The sequence below is a fragment of the Nyctereutes procyonoides genome, unplaced genomic scaffold (assembly GCF_905146905.1).
Source record: "Nyctereutes procyonoides isolate TBG_1078 unplaced genomic scaffold, NYPRO_anot_genome, whole genome shotgun sequence".
Taxonomy (NCBI): Eukaryota; Metazoa; Chordata; class Mammalia; order Carnivora; family Canidae; genus Nyctereutes; species Nyctereutes procyonoides.
In genome coordinates, this window is record NW_026575041.1 from 26,514,864 (window position 1) to 26,531,268 (window position 16,405).

Genomic DNA, 16,405 nt, shown 5'->3' on the forward strand with positions numbered 1-16,405 from the left:
TGCAGATAAGATTTGTAAGCCATTGATCACTCTGTGTGATGTTTGAAGCATGAAACTACATTATGTTGTCCATGGATAGATTAGGTGTAGACTTTTATCTTGAAATGTAAGATTAAGGTAAGTTGATTGAGCTTGTCTTTGCCCCCTTTACTCTGCAAGAATTCTCTTGGAGGCAAAGACACTCAATCAGGTCAAAAGGCCATTGAAGAAGACAACATACGATACACCTGAATGGTCTCAGGACAGTATGCTTAGCAGGAGTGAGGTAGAAGCTTCATGAGCTTTCCGTCTTTATGTTATGTGCAAAGTTTTTTTTTCTTTTGTTATTGTAGCATACAGTCCAGCTTTATTATATTCTTGAATTATCTGAAAAGGTGAATTTTCTCATCTAGTGTTTTCAGATTAATTAATTTTTAGATTAATTTAGATTAATTAAAATGTTTTAGCTTTGGTCATATTCTAGATTACATTAGGAGTTCCTAAAAGCCCAAAGTTGGGAATAAGATGTGATTGTTGGCAGCCAAAGTGATGGGAGTTGCTTGTCACAGTTCTGTTTAGGGACCTGGGTAATGTTGAAATAAGAACTAGGGTTTTACTAGCATTAACACTCTTATTGCTTATGTAAACTGGGCATCACAGGAGCTGAGTTTCCTTCTCCACTAAATACATCATCTTTCAGTTTTTAAAGAGGAAGCAAAAAAAGAGAGAGGAGAGGGATTGTTTCTCCAGAACTTTTCATAATTTCATGTAGGATGACTTAGGTGTCCCTTAGCATAGCATTGCTGTTTTGCATTATATCAGGTTGTGCACATCATCATGAATGCACTGGAGTCTGAATGTCTCTGACTGTCTACTGCTATCAGGAAGGAAAATCATTTCCAAGCTTCTAAGCTTTATTTTCTGGAGAAGAATCATAAACATTTTTTTAGCTAGTTCTATGAATTGAAAGTAATACATGGCCTGAGGGTAAGACCAAAAGAGGTCAGATGTTAATGATTTATTAAATGATTGTGTTTTCTGTTGGGACATACTTTTCACAGATAAGGAAAAGTCTATATTTTGTAATGCTTTTCATCATGTGTTGTAAAGAGAAATTTCTCTAGTATTGACACATCACTCTTACAGCACATGATAGGAGACTACACATAAAGGGCTGAAAGAGGTTCTTTAGTTCATTGGGGAAGAAAAATTTTTGACAGCTATACAGTGTAGAAACTGTATAAACTGAACCATGGTTTATGATCAGATCTGGTTTTGGAAAAAAGCAGGGGCAAGATTTAGAACATATGGAATTTATTTGAGAAGTAATTCTCAGCTATGACTAAGAGCCTGTGCTCAAATGCCTGGGTAATTTTAAAAGAAAATGTTTGCAAAATAAATCATACAACTTGTTTGCTAAATTGTAGGACTTAAATAAGGTACTCACAGACCTTTATCATTATGTACTAAAGTTTTGAAGCTTTCTTTTTTAATTAATTTCTCTTGGTTTTGGGACACCTGGGTGGCTCAGCAGTTGAGCATCTGCCTTCGGCTCAGGTTGTGATCCCGGGGTTCTGGGATCAAGTCCTGCATCAGGCTCCCTGCGAGGAACCTGCTTCTCTCTCTGCCTGTGTCTCTGCCTTAAAAAATCCTTAAAATTTTTTTTTCTCTTGGTTTTATTTTAATGCTGTGATTCAATTTGTGAGTTTATTCAATTAAGGAATTTATTTCAAAAGGTTTTCTCTTCCCCTTAACCCCCAGAGATCCTGAAAACATTCACATTCAAACAGTCACTCCAGGGTTAGTTTATAAGAAAGATACCCTGCATGTGTGTGTATTAGCTTCTGGTGTTGTTTTTTTCTTAATTGTACAAGTTACAATTACAATGTTTACTGTGTTTGTTTATATCAAGATAGTACATGACATAAACATCCCAAGTAAGTGTTGTACCACGGAAAGTGATGTAGGAAAAGGCAATACTACTATGGTTATATTTCTGAAAGAAATACCCATTTTTGTCATTTCCCAAATTTTTACTGGTGGAATTATGTTGAAGAGATGCTTCTATTTTACATTAATTGTTCCTAATCTCCACTGCGTCCATCCTGTTTCTCACGTCACCATTACGTTATTACAACTAAGCGTTTCATAAGCCAAGAAAGATCATTATTACTCAACTCAGCTTCTTTTTATCACACACATAAATATGACACTAGCACAATAGTGAAATTGGGGGTGCAATAAAAAGTCCATATCATTTTTCAAAGAAGATGAATAATAGAGAAAATAATATATCTACATATATGGGTTTAGAAATTAGGAAATAGGAAAATAATCTCGTCACTAACTCTGCAGCTTATTTTTTTTTTCATTGGGCTTTACCTTATGATAGCCATACTCACAAGTATGGTTTGTGGGATAAGTCTTATTTTTGGTCCTGCAGTATATTTTTTATTATGTAAGATTGGTATATGAGGTTTGACAGAGTAGTTAGGAATACGGACTGTAGAGTCAGAATGCTGGGTTCATGCTGTAGCTCTGCTGCCAGGTATTTGTGTGTGACCTTGGACACATTACTTAGCCTCTTTGGGTCTCAATTTCCTTATCTATGAAATGGGAATAATAATAGCACCTTTTTCATATATCTATTTTAAGAATTGAAGGAGAATTCTCAGCCCACAGTAAGTGTTCAGTAATTATTGTTATATGTATGCTCTAGAATCCATTACTGCATTTATCTGATGGGAATGACCTGTTCACTGTTCTCTTCATGCTGTTAGGCTTGTTATCCATCCTACAACATACTCCCCTACCTCAGACGCCTTTCCTGGTTCCCAGCTACTATCTAGTAGAGCCATGTTTTTCTTTTTTTAGTTTTCAGCTCAGCACAGCAGTGAAATCAACCTTAAGGAGGAAGGAGTATGGAGAATTGGGAGGGTGCTTTGCATCTCTTGTTTTTGAAGAGTTACTGCTCTTTCTCTTTTGGCCCACTATGGCCATTTGTATAGCAGTCTGCCCTCCAGAGTTTTGACTTGAAGTGCAATAGTGCATACTTTCTTTTCCCCTGCAAAACCAATTTCTAAGTAAAGAACCTTGTGTGAAAAAAATCATCATAAATTACTAATTGTTTTTGTGTGTGTGTGACTGAGTCTTTTTCTAAAGATATAAATGAGTTTAGTTTCCCATTGCTACCTACGTAGATATTGATTGCTACTTATGTTATATACCATATATCACTACATATTATAGAAATACTAATGATCAAAAATATTTAGTTTGTTGCCATCCTCAATAGTAGTATGAGGAACAGTATTTCCTATAGTAGCTTATTGCAAGTACCTATTATGGCTGTCAGAAATAACTTTATCAATTTAACAATGGTTGTGTTGAGTTTCCACTGTGGCAAGAGATTTTCCTAGACAGTGATTGTTAAAGAACCAGTAGGACGTTATCTCCACCTTTATAGGAATGGAAAGCTAACTGTAATAATATAGACAGTGTGAATACTGTCACTCGTGTTAGTAAGAGATGTTTATAACTGACATCTGTGATCATTCCTTCAGTGTAGAGCCTCAGCCTCAGCATCCTCCTCAACCTGGCACCACAGAAACCTGCTATCACTGAGATTGACTTGTGAAGCTAATACTGTATATCGTTCAGTGCTCTTGTAGAAGTATCTTTTGGGTGTTGGGAAAGACATACTGAACTGGAAATGTTATAAGCCCACAATGTTACATGTTTGAAAGAGATGCTTTAAAAGGTAAATAAAAGGAGTCTTGTATAGTTACCACTCTTTCCCATTGTGTGTAATATTGATGTCTTCCAAATAGGTATTTAGTTCTAAGCATTGATGTGCTGGAAAAGATCGACTGCCGGCACTTAGGTATTTGTGTATGTGCGTGCATGTGTACGTGCATGTAACCCTGATTTGTAATGCTTGCTGATTTCCATGGTGTAAATATTCCCACCTTAGCTAACTTCAACCCAAGACCATTGAATTAATATAGACTGAGAAGCAATGTACAGTGGCTTCCCTAGAGCCACTGTGAGCCTTCCCCTACCCACCGTGAGCCCCCGATCTCTCTTCCTCTACTTTCTCTGTCACCCCTATATTAATTAGGTAACTCTCTGCTTTGCTTATATGCTTTTCTATCTTGCCTAATGCCTTCCTCTCTTGTCCTCTTCTTCCCTTCCATTCTTTCCCCATTATTGCAAAATTGGAATAAGCAATTTAAGAAATTACATATACACTGGGATATCTTAATTCTTTCTTAAGGTTTTAACAATCTGCCGTTATGGAAATACTGAGCAATTGTGATTAAAATACATTAACATTTAGCTACTAAGATGTAAACTGTGACTCTGGGAATTTATTTAATGAATTTTCACTTTTTTTTTTTTTTTTTTTTTTTTTTTACAAATCACGAAGACTATTAGAAGTTTGCTTAATTCACAAATTAAGAATTTAAAACAAACGAATGATTTTAATTTCTCTCTCCAAAGGTATTTTTACTGGTAAATACTGAGAAGGGTAGCGAAATGTTAAGAGAAGCAGTAGCATTAAATGCAGATGCAGAGGAGGTAATCATTGGATTATATAAATTATCAATTTGTTGAAGCTCCCCTCCACATAAAGCCACATTGACTAGGGAATAAGACATGGGGAAAAATAAAGTCCTGAAGCCACAATTGATTCAGCTCAAGATATACAGTATTTCTGATATTTGACTTGGGGAGAACAGGGAAGGTACGTTTTCTTCTTTTTTTTTAACTTCTAAAAAATTTTGTTTAAATTAAATTAATTAACATATATAATGTATTATTGGTTTCAGAGGTAGAGTTCAGTGATTCATTGGTCTTGTATAACACCCAGTGCTCATCACATCATGTGCCCTCCTTCATGCCCATCACCCAGTTACCTCATCCCCCCAATCCCCTCCTCTCTAGCAACCCTCACTTTGTTTCCTATAATTAGGAGTCACTTATGGTTTGTCTCCTTCTCTGATTTCGTCTTGTTTTATTTTTTCCTTCCTTCCCCTATGATCCTGTGTTTTGTTTCTTTTTTTTAAATATTTATTTATTTATTTATTTATTTATTTATTTATTTATTTATTTATGATAGTCACACACAGAGAGAGAGAGAGAGAGAGGCAGAGACACAGGCAGAAGGAGAAGCAGGCTCCATGCACCAGGACCCCGACATGGGATTCGATCCCAGGTCTCCAGGATCGCGTCCTGGGCCAAAGGCAGGCGCCAAACCGCTGCGCCACCCAGGGATCCCTGTGTTTTGTTTCTTAAATTCCACATATGAGTGAGACCATACGATAGATAACTGTCCTTTTCTGATTGACTTATTTTACTCAGCATAGTATCCTCTAGTTCCATCCACGTCATTGCAAATGGCAAGATCCCATTTTCTTTCTGATGGGTGAATAGTATCCCATTGTATGTATATCATATCTTCTTTATCCATTCATCTGTCAGTGGACATCTGGGCTCTTTCCATAGTTTGACTCTTGTGGACATTGCTGCTATGAACATTGGGGTGCAGGTGCCCCTTCAGATCACTACATTTGTGTCTTTGGGGTAAATACCCAGTAGTGCAATTGCTGGGTCATAGGGTAGCTCTATTTCCAACTTTTTGAGGAACCTCCACACTGTTTTCCAGAGTGGATATACCAGCTTGCATTCCCACCAACAGTGTAACAGGTTCCCCTTTCTCCACATCCTTGTCAACATCTGTCATTTCCTGCCTTGTTCATTTTAGCCATTCTGGCTTGTGGTTTCATTTGTATTTCCCTGATGCCAAGTGATGTATAGCATTTTTCTTCATGTGTCTGCTGGCCATATGTATGTCTTGTTTGGTGAATTTTCTGTTCATGTCTTCTGCCCACTTCTTGACTGGATTATTTGGTTTTTGGATGTTGTGTTTGTGAAGTTCTTTATAGATTTTGGATAAGAGCCCTTTATCTGATATGTCATGTGCAAATATCTTCTCCCATTCTGTAGGCTGTCTTTGGTTCTGTTGACAGTTTCCTTCACTGTGCAGAAATTTTTTATCTTGATGAAGTCCCAATAATTCATTTTTGCCTTTTTTCCCCCTTGCCTTTGGAGATGTGTCTAGCAAGAAGTTGCGTGGCTGAGGTCACAGAGGTTGCTGCCTGTGTACTCCTTTAGGATTTTGATGGATTCATGTCTCACATTTAGATCTTTCCACCATTTTGAGTTTATCTGGTATAAGAGAATGGTCCAGCTTCATTCTTCTGCATGTAGTTGTCCAATTTTCCCAACACCATTTGTTGAAGAGACGTCCTTTTTCCAGTGGATATTCTTTATGCTTTGTTGAGTGTTAGTTGACCATAGAGTTGAGGACACATTTCTAGGTTCTCTAAATAGTTCCATTGATCTTCGTATCTGTTTTTGTGCCAGTACCATACTGTCTTGATGATTACAGCTTTGTAAGAGAGCTTAAAGTCAGGCCTTGTGATGCCCCAGCCTTGGTTTTCTTTTTCAACATTCCTCTGTCTATTCAGGGTCTTTTTGATTCCATACAAGTTGTAGGATTATTTGTTCCAACTTTGTGAAATAAGTTGATGGTAGTTTGATAGGGATTGCATGAAATGTGTAGATTGCTCTGTGTAGCATAGACATTTTTAACAGTATTTATTCTTCCAATCCAAGAGCATGGAACATTTTAACATTTCTTTGTGTCGTCTTCAATTTCTTTCATGAGTGTTCTGTAGTTTTCTGAGTACAGATCCTTTACCTTGGTTAGCTTTATTCCTAGGTATTTTATGGTTTTTGGTATAATTGTAAATGGGATTGACTCTTTAATTTCTCTTTCTTCTGTCTCATTGTTAGTGTATAGAAATGCATCTGATTTCTGTGCATTGATTTTATCTTCTGCCACTTTAGTGAATGCCTGTATGAGTTCTAGGAGAAGGTATATTTTTATCGGCATGAGGACATTAATGTGTTACAGGAAAAGCTGTGTTACAGGAAAATCATTGGCCATCTCCTGCAGTGTTAACAAACTTGGATACATCACTGGATGCTATTGGCAGTACCACAGACATATACAAGTTCAGTAGATCCCAGGATTTCCTGAGAATTCCAAAGGCAGAAGACTGTCTGGAGTAACCTACCAGTAATTTTGGAGAATGTTTTTACCCAGTGAAATTCAGGAGTGATTATTTAACCCCTTGAAAAACTGAGGTTGCAGCATTTCTTACATTACTTGTGTTCTTATAGGTAGATTAAACTTCAGTATCTGACTAAAGGTCATGCAGCCATATATTCTCAAAAAAGTGTTTTCCTAAATGCATTCTTTCTAGTCAAAATCAAAAGAAAAGTATTTGTTATGATGAATGTATGTGTAGGATGTTTGGAGCACTTAAGTAGCTTGTAAGATGTCAGTTCTACTTTGACTTTCACATACCTACTTTTTTATAGCCGAAAAGTAGTTTGACCTAATTTTTTTGCTGTTTTTTTTTAGCCACCTTTATTTTAGAATTATATATGTTCAAGTAGTAATTAGGATGATAATATGTAGATACAGGTGTTGAGGAGGCAATATGTTATGGTTATATCTGGTATTTAAAGACATTTTCCACAATGCTTGAATGCTTTAAAATATTCTTAGCATAACCTCCTGTTAAGAGATTGCTGCGAAAGAGGGAATAAAGCAAAAGTAGCTTAAAAGCAACAAAAACCCAAGATAAATAACTTCAATTTCTTGTTTAAATAACTCAATATTCAGAGAATTTCATTTTGTACAACCTAGAGATGATATTATTAGATCGCAGTGGATTATACGAAATTTTGCAATGTACTCCTCTCTTTCACTATCTTAACTAAATTCTATGAAAATGGCCAATTCTTTCTTGAATGAATGCTTTTCTCCTTTCTCATGAGTGTAGATGGCTTTATTAAAAAATAACAAACTTTAATTTGAGTTAATTGGAATAGTTATAAATTCTAGAAGCAGAGAGGATTCTTTGCCATTTGCCATAATAAACACTGTTCCATTTAAGAAGTCTTGACATTCAGTATATGCTGATGAGATTTCACTCTTATACTAGACCTCCAGTAGCAACTTCCGATCTTATTAAAGAAAAAAATATATATATAGCTATATATATATATATATATACACACACACACACACACATACACACATACACCTTTTAATTGGCTTACATGAAAGAATGAATTTAAGAGGGAGCAAGTACAACTTTATCCTAATCAACTTAAGACCATTATACATATAAAATTTATTTTTGTAAATAAGCATATTATCATCCTTTTTAAAAAGGATTTTATTTGAGAGGAGAGAGAAAGAGAGCACAAGCACGGAGAGTGGTAGAGGAGAGAAAGAAGCAGGCTCTCTGCTGAGCAGGGAGACCAATGAAGGGCTCAATCCCAGGACCCCAGGGCCATGACCTGAGCTGAAAGCAGATGCTTAACTGACTGAGCCACCCAGGTGCCCAGCATATTATCATCCTTAAACAAAGGGAAACAAAACTGGAGAGTTTGAATAACTTGACCAAGATTACACAGTTGTCAGGGTTATAAACCAAGAATGAAATACAAACTAGTTCACTCTCCTGAAGAGGGAGAAATAAGGGAGGATTCCTAAAGCATCATTCTCCAAAAACTTAAATTTCTTTACCTAGCATATTTCAGTAAGAAAAGTATCACTACTGGTAAAAGTAAAGAAAATATGAAAGTAATATTAAATTTAAGTGAGTGTTGGATCTAAATAGGTGATGTCCAGTGGGGTGGAGTTCATAATGAGACACTGGCTTAATAAGTACAATAAACAACATTCAATATTGAAATAGTAAGTGACATTCAAGTTGAAATTAAATGTATTACAGTGGTATTCAGCTAAACTTACATAGCAGTTTTTTTCTTTTTAGCTGAAGACTTGGTTTTTCAAGAGTAATTTGCTTACGTGCTTACATTAAAGGATATAAAGTAAAAAAGTTTTGGTCTTTGACTTTGTATTGCTTATTATATGAAGGTCTTGTTCATATATCCATACTTTATGTGAGTTTAGCTTTTGAGTTCTATTTTAGAAGAGCTTGGGCTTTTTGACCCAAGAGAAGGACTGCCTATTGTGTAGATATGAAGAGGAACTTGACCAGGATGGAGGACTGAGCCTTAGGCTAGCTCTGGACCAGTGGCCAGAACTTCATCCTGAGAAGCTGTTTGGGAGAAGGGAACAGGACAGAAGTTGGAAGAAGGCAGATCATTTGCCTGTAATCCCAAGTGATCTAATTTTCCCAGTTCCAAATACTAATGGGAAAATAATCCATTTTTATTTCAGACTGCTTATAGGTATCTTCTGAATTAACTGTGTTCAGTCTGCTCATGAAATATCTTTATGGTCTTTCCACTGTGTGTGGATTGACTCTGTAGGTATCTCGACAGGAAATTATTTTTGCAATGAGCTATACCATCTAGGTTTTATTTCTGTAAATAGCATCGTCTGTTGTAGCCTTCTCAAGCAGTTGCTTTAGCTAGTACCACAGAATATTATTAAAAAATTTTTTTCAAAACTTTGAGTCTTTTAGTACTTTGAAAGTTTGTGGTAGAAAATTGCAGTCTTCTATCATGGTATTATTGAGTAGGTTGAGGATAATGGAACACTATAATCACCGATTAGTGATGGGCTGTGATTGGTATCAACAAAGCTGGATTTTAACAAAAACCTGAAAAGGGGAAAATAAGTAAAAGTCAAAGAATGACCTTTTGGATTTGTTTTATTCCATTGCTGTTCATTTCATTTGACACACGAGTTGTAAGGTTTTCAACAGTGAAGCATTAAAAAGAGGAATTAAAAAAGATTTAGTTATTTATTTGAGAGAGAGAGAAAACATGCACCCATGCAAGCAGGGAAAGAGGCAGAGGGAGAGAGAAGCAGACTGCCCAGTGAGCGCAGAGCCTGATGTGGGGCTTGATCCCAGCACCCTGAGATCATGACCCCTGTTGAAATCAAGAGTCTGATGCTTAACCAACTGAGACACCCAGGGGCCCCCAAAATAGGAATTGTTAATAGAAATAGGATAGCACTTGAAAATCTATGATCTGTAGAAAATTATAATTTGTGTGTAGTTAGACACACACACACACACAACGCAAATGTGTTTGGAGAATTGTTCATCTAATCACATAAGAACTTTCTTTTTGTGGGTGATTTATGAGCACTTCCTGGTGGCTACATATTAGAACCACTTGAAACAGCAAAAGAAAAGGTAAGTAAAAACTTAATTGCCTGGCTTTATATAAGTTACACACTGCACCCACAGTTCAAGTGTGTTTACTCAGTAAATGCAGTATCATAAAGTATTGTCCAATATCAGATTTGCTTCTCTGCTACAGAAAATAAGTGAAATAGCAGATAATTTGATTTTTTAAATGGACCAATATCTATAAAAATAAATTACTTTTATCCAAAGTTTAGAATTATAAATGGTTAAGAATTGTAAGATATTTAAATTGTAAGATAATAAAATTGTAAGATAATGTAAAATCTTAAAAAGGTCTTACTTCAGAAAATAAAATACAATCAACTTACTAAGACCTTTTTAAGATTTTACATTATCAATATCTAGGGAGAATATTAAAATTGGTTTTGTATTTTTCCTAAAGCCTTTTAGTAAGTTCATGCAAAGTAACACATTCCACAAATATTATGGGATCTTGAATCTCCTGAACTCTGTGACTTCACACACACACACACCCCTCCCCCCGCCCCGGCCTGGAATTACCTTCTGGAAGAAGTTTCATCAAGACTCTTACTGAAAAATCTGGGGAGAAAGAGTTGAAGTGAGCCAGAATTTCATTTCTCTAGATGTTTTTTCAGACCTTATGAAAGTGAAGTCACCAGAATTGTATCCTGATTCACATTTTTAATTATAGTTTTCTACACTTTTATATCTCATTTTCCTTTATTATGCTGTAGCAAAAATAGGTGTTGTAAACCTACCAAAAAGTAAGCACCTTCTTTAATATGTACTTGGATGATTTCAGAATTGAAGAATTTTGTCCATGTGATTGACCAGTTTGTGCGGATGAAAGGCATGCCTCCCCTGGGTGATGTACAAAGATAAGGGTCAGAAGAAGCCAAATTGGGTTGTAAATCCACTTTGTGTCCTTTGGAAAATGATGTTGGCATTTCCATTTTGATGTCTTGAGTTTAGAATCAGCTGTGGTGAACAGCGGTTTGTTGTACACCAAAAAAACATAATATTTCAAATGTAAAACCACACATATGTTATACTGGCTTAAGAAAAAAATAGGTTCTTGGCTATCTACTATAGATTAGTATTGTTTTGTTAAATTAATTTCAATTCAGTTCCTACCTTTGAATAACTACACTTCAAGTCATGGGAAATTCTAAGACTGAACACATAGTAGACATTGTAAATTCTGTGAAGAAGGAACCATTTTTCGAAAGGCTGCCATATCTCAAATCTATGCTTGTTTTTCAAAAATATGTATATTTCTCCTTTCATTTTTATAAAAACCTTAAGAGGTACGGGGGTTAAGACCCTGAGACTTAGCCGTTTTGATGCTGAAGTTAAAATGGAACTGGGTCTAGTTTTTAATATTCATGTGTTTAAAACATTACAGATGATTTTTAGATTTTGAACTTCATTACTCATATAAAATCAGTTTTAATCTTGATTTTTAATAAATATTATATCTTCTATATCTCCTATATTTCTTCATTTTTTTTTGTTTTTGGATTTGCTCATTTTTTTCCTCTTTCTTTCTCCTACTCATTCTATTAATGTGAAACTGAAAGAATAAATAAATTTCAGACGTACTAAACAGAAAAAATGAGAAAGAGGAGAAAAAACATCTAATATAAACAACAATAGATACGATTTGTTGAGTGTTTACTATGTGGAAAGTACTATGTTAAATTCATCATAAAATCAAGAACATATATATATCTTTTTTCTGCACTGCACGCTTTTCCTACATATCAGACTTAGTCTTACCCCCTTGCCTTTATTTATGGTGTTCCTTGTTTCTAGAATATTTTTGTCTCTTCAGTGTATCCAGTTCACATTCACCCTCCAAATACTTCCTTGACTCATTTAGTTCTCAAGGATCTTTACTGTTGCTAAAATTCTGATGTATTTATTTATGAGTAGTTCTCAGTATCATGTAAAACTAATTGATTTTGTCTTTCAATTTTTCGAAAAATTTTAGCAGTGTTTTAAGAGCATCAAATATTTGTTGAATGAATAAAATTTTCCTCTCTTCTCAAGTAGACATTAAATTTCTGGAAGGTTTAGTTCATGTCTTAGTTTTTTCCTTTTCTCATAGATTTCCACAATGTGCTTGACATATACATAAATACCTAGTGATTGATTGGACATGGGAGAGTCCAGGCTGTCTTCCTTTCAGGACTTTTATGGTAAAATACCTTCTCATAATGTGCATATAGATACACTTTAACTGAAGGGTAATACTGTAGATTCAGATACAGAAATGTATCAGTAGGTAAATACAGAATGAGATTATCTCTGTCAGTTTGGAGATATTAAAAGGTATAAATTTTGAGCGCTTAACTATATGTAAGTCACTGAACTAAGTGTTTTGCATTCATTATCTTAGTCCTTAGAACAAGTTAAGTTGCGGAGGCAGTGGTACAGCTGGCACTCAGAATGATTAAACAGCAGCTTGTAGCAAAAGGCTCCAGTTTAAACCCAGGTATTCTTGGTTTTAAATATATGTACTTGTGTTGTATATTGCATATCATCTTACTCAGCGTCATTGTTGGAGTTTTCCATTTGAGAAATATTTTTAAATTCACTAAATTTAAATATATTAGATGGTGCTTATTTCCAGCATAACATAAACATTCAATAAATGTTAGCCTTTATTGTTACCATTTTTCCAAATTACACATAAGTGTTCATGACACTGTCTTCCTCCTTGGGTAAACTTTAGTGTAAAGGCAGAATCAGGTATTTATTACCTCTGTAAACTCTGGATGTGAGTGTGTTTATGTATTTGGAATTTCATGAGAGCAAAGATTTAGTGTGTGAGAATTAAAAGTGAACTACTTTGCTACTTTCCACTCATCTCTCTCTAGAAAGATGCCTACATAGTACATCAGGAGAGATGCCTGTCTGAGCTCACAAAGGGAATCAGTGATGGATGTCAGAGGTATCTAAAGTTGATTGTTGATGTCTTAGAAGAGATTTTGAGTATTGATCTACTTTATATGTCTTTATACAAAGATTTTAAGTTTTCTTTTCAAGATCCGTCATATTTTTCTGGGAATTAGAGAATGATAATCATGGAAGGCACTAACACTCTAGTTTTCATTTTTGGGTTTACTATCTTTGTACACTTAGATATGGAATTTGAGAAATAAAACTTAACTAGCCTTTAGAAACGACAAATACCCACCATTTGCTTCAACGTGGATGGGACTGGAGGGTGTTATACTGAGTGAAATGAGTCAATTGGAGAAGGACAAACATTATATGCTCTCATTCATTTGGGGAATATAAATAATAGTGAAAGGGAATAGAAGGGAAGGGAGAAGAAATGGGTAGGAAATATCAGAAAGGGAGACAGAACATAAAGACTCCTAATTCTGGGAAATGAACTAGGGGTGGTGGAAGGGGAGGAGGGCGAGGGGTGGGGGTGAATGGGTGACGGGCACTCAGGGGGGGCACTTGATGGGATGAGCACTGGGTGTTATTCTGTATGTTGGCAAATTGAACACCAATAAAAAATTATTATTAAAAAAAACTTAACTAGAGAACAATAAGTTCAGTGAAACTAAGTGAAAGTAAAACATTTTTATTGAAATTTTAGAATTTTGATATAATTTTAGACTTATGGCAAAGTCAGAAGATGATATAAGAAACTCATATACTCTTTAACCTATTTTAAAGTAGTTATATATTTTAAAAATAGAGTTTTCATCTTAGCATTTGCTAATTATATAATGGATCATATTATCACAGTAGTAAATTATAAATTTTGTTTGTTAACTATAAATATCCATTCATCTTTATTGAGATATCATGGACATATAATACTGTGTTAAGTTTAAAGTGTGTGGGTTGACTTGACACACATATGTATTTCCAAATGATTACCATCATGGCCTTAGCTAACACTTCTATCCTGTCACATAATTACTATTTTTTTTGTGTGTGAGAACATTAAGAGTCTGTGTTTAATATGAATGCTTTCTAAAGGTTTCTTCTGTTGAAGATTACCTCCCACCATATTGTTTTTCTTAGAAATGTCTGTTTCTTGCATTTAGTCTCTGGCTCCCACACCGAAAACTCCTTCTTCACAATATTCTTACAGATCCAGAGAAAAATATTTATCTGTTTTAAAGTGTAAGTAAATCCCAGTTTGGAGTTTGGAGCTAATATGCTGTTCACTGAAATGAAATCAGGTACTATTTTAGTAGGTTTGGAAATATATGAACATTCAGGCAAATTCCAAGTGTAAGAAATCTAATTAAATAGAAAAAATGAGCCTTATTGTATTTTGCAGCTGTAGAATAACATTCTAGTGGCAAATAGAAGACCTTTATATGGGATCCCTGGGTGGCGCAGCGGTTTGGCGCCTGCCTTTGGCCCAGGGCGCGATCCTGGAGACCCGGGATTGAATCCCATGTTGGGCTCCCGGTGCATGGAGCCTGCTTCTCCCTCTGCCTGTCTCTCTCTCTCTCTGTGTGACTATCATAAATAAATAAAAAAATAAATTAAAAAAAATTCTAAAAAAAAAAAAAAGAAGACCTTTATATTGTTCAATTTTAAACCGATGCTTAAACTGACTGCATTAAACCAATATAATTAAAGGTATTTGTAAATTTAATATCTGTGCTATTTCTTAGTTGAACCTTAGAATATGAAAGTAAATATTCAGATGAGGATCTCAATATATGTATTTGTTTTTTATTATTCACATTATTGTTGGGAATAAGTGAAATAATTTGTGAAAACAACTTTACAACGTAGAAAATACTATACAACATATAAGATATTTTTATTTCATTTATAGAAGCTATCAAGAGAACAAAAACTGTTTAAGTAAGTTGAATAAAGGAGCTGTTTTTTTTAATATTGCATGAAATTATACAGAAATTAATGTATTTGCATTTTTAATTTCAGATTCAAAACGCAAATGATGTATTAATTGCTCCACTTGAGAAATTTCGCAAAGAACAGATAGGTGCAGCAAAAGTAAGTGTTACATTTTATTATTCAGATATTCTCCTGATAATTAAAGATGGCATACTTTCAGATGTTACATTTTTGAAATTAGAGTGACCTTTTAAAAACTTTTTTACATCATTCTTAACTTTTGGACAGAGCCTGTTATAAAGACTGGAATTCTTTTATAAACACAAAGGATATTCTTCTACTGCATAGAGAAAGTCAGCATTTATAAGTGAGTTCCTTCCATACCAACAGTTGTAGGAATTTAACTATTTTAAACAGAATGAACTTAAGGTAAAATTGAGGAGCTTTGTTCCTAACCATATAAAATAAAAATTAGGTATAGGGTATACTTAAAACTCAGGCACTAATTTTAAAAAAACTTTTATTATTTTTTGTATTTTTTCATTATTCATAAAAATGTGTTTGTGAGGGGCACCTGGGTGGTGCTGTTGGTTAAGCATTCCACTCTTGGTTTCAGCTCAGGTTGTGATTTCAGGGTCCTGAGATCAAACCCTGGATTGGGCTCCGTGCTCAGCATGGAGTCTGTTTGGGAATCTCTCTCCCTCTCCCTTTGCGCCTCCCACTCATGCTCCCTCTCTTCAAATAAATAAATAAATCTTTAAAAAAAAATGTGTTCGCGAAAAAACTTTTGACATGTTTCTCAAGCCTTTGCATTAATGCTTAATTGATTACAGACCAATTAAAATTTCCCTGAGCCTAACAATTTCTGAAATTTACTTGCATCTTCTCTCTTGGGTCTATACTTTACCTGCTCAACATTATATAAGGACATAAAATTTAGAGTTTCCAAAACAGAAATCACCGTCTCCCATCCTTCCTCCATCTTTTTTTGGTTTTGGTTTTCCATTTAGTCAATGGCATACCCCTTCCCCATTGGAGCAATGTTGTCTGTTCTACTGCAGAATTATTTTTTCTCCTTTCCTCCTTCCCTTCCCCTGAAATAATGAAATAGCTTACTAGTTAGTTTCCACACCTTCATCCTAATTTGTTAACATATTTTTGCTGTCTTCATCATTCTTCAGTGATGAAATTTTCAGTGGTTCTCCTTGAGAGACAGTTTAATTCTAGTAATGAAAGCTTTCCACAGTGTGCCCATTTGCTGTATTTCAATATCTCTCCCTCCTCAGGCACAATTGTCTACCAATCTATATATACCCTGACTGTGTCTGTGGCTTTGCCCAAATTTG

General features: G+C 34.9%; 1 protein-coding gene across 5 annotated transcripts in view; it reads left to right on the forward strand.

Annotated features, from left to right (window-relative positions):
• The window catches only part of ARHGAP42 (Rho GTPase activating protein 42), a 309,228-nt gene that overhangs the window by 139,395 nt on the left and 153,428 nt on the right, over window positions 1-16,405 (forward strand). For 4 of the 5 annotated variants that reach the window (XM_055320459.1, XM_055320460.1, XM_055320462.1 and 1 more), the window contains one exon: window positions 15,147-15,218. The exons of the other annotated variant lie outside the window; for it this stretch is intronic. In XM_055320459.1, the coding sequence (XP_055176434.1) occupies window positions 15,147-15,218 (72 nt within the window). The remainder of the gene's footprint in view (window positions 1-15,146; window positions 15,219-16,405) is intronic. 5 annotated transcript variants of the gene reach the window in all.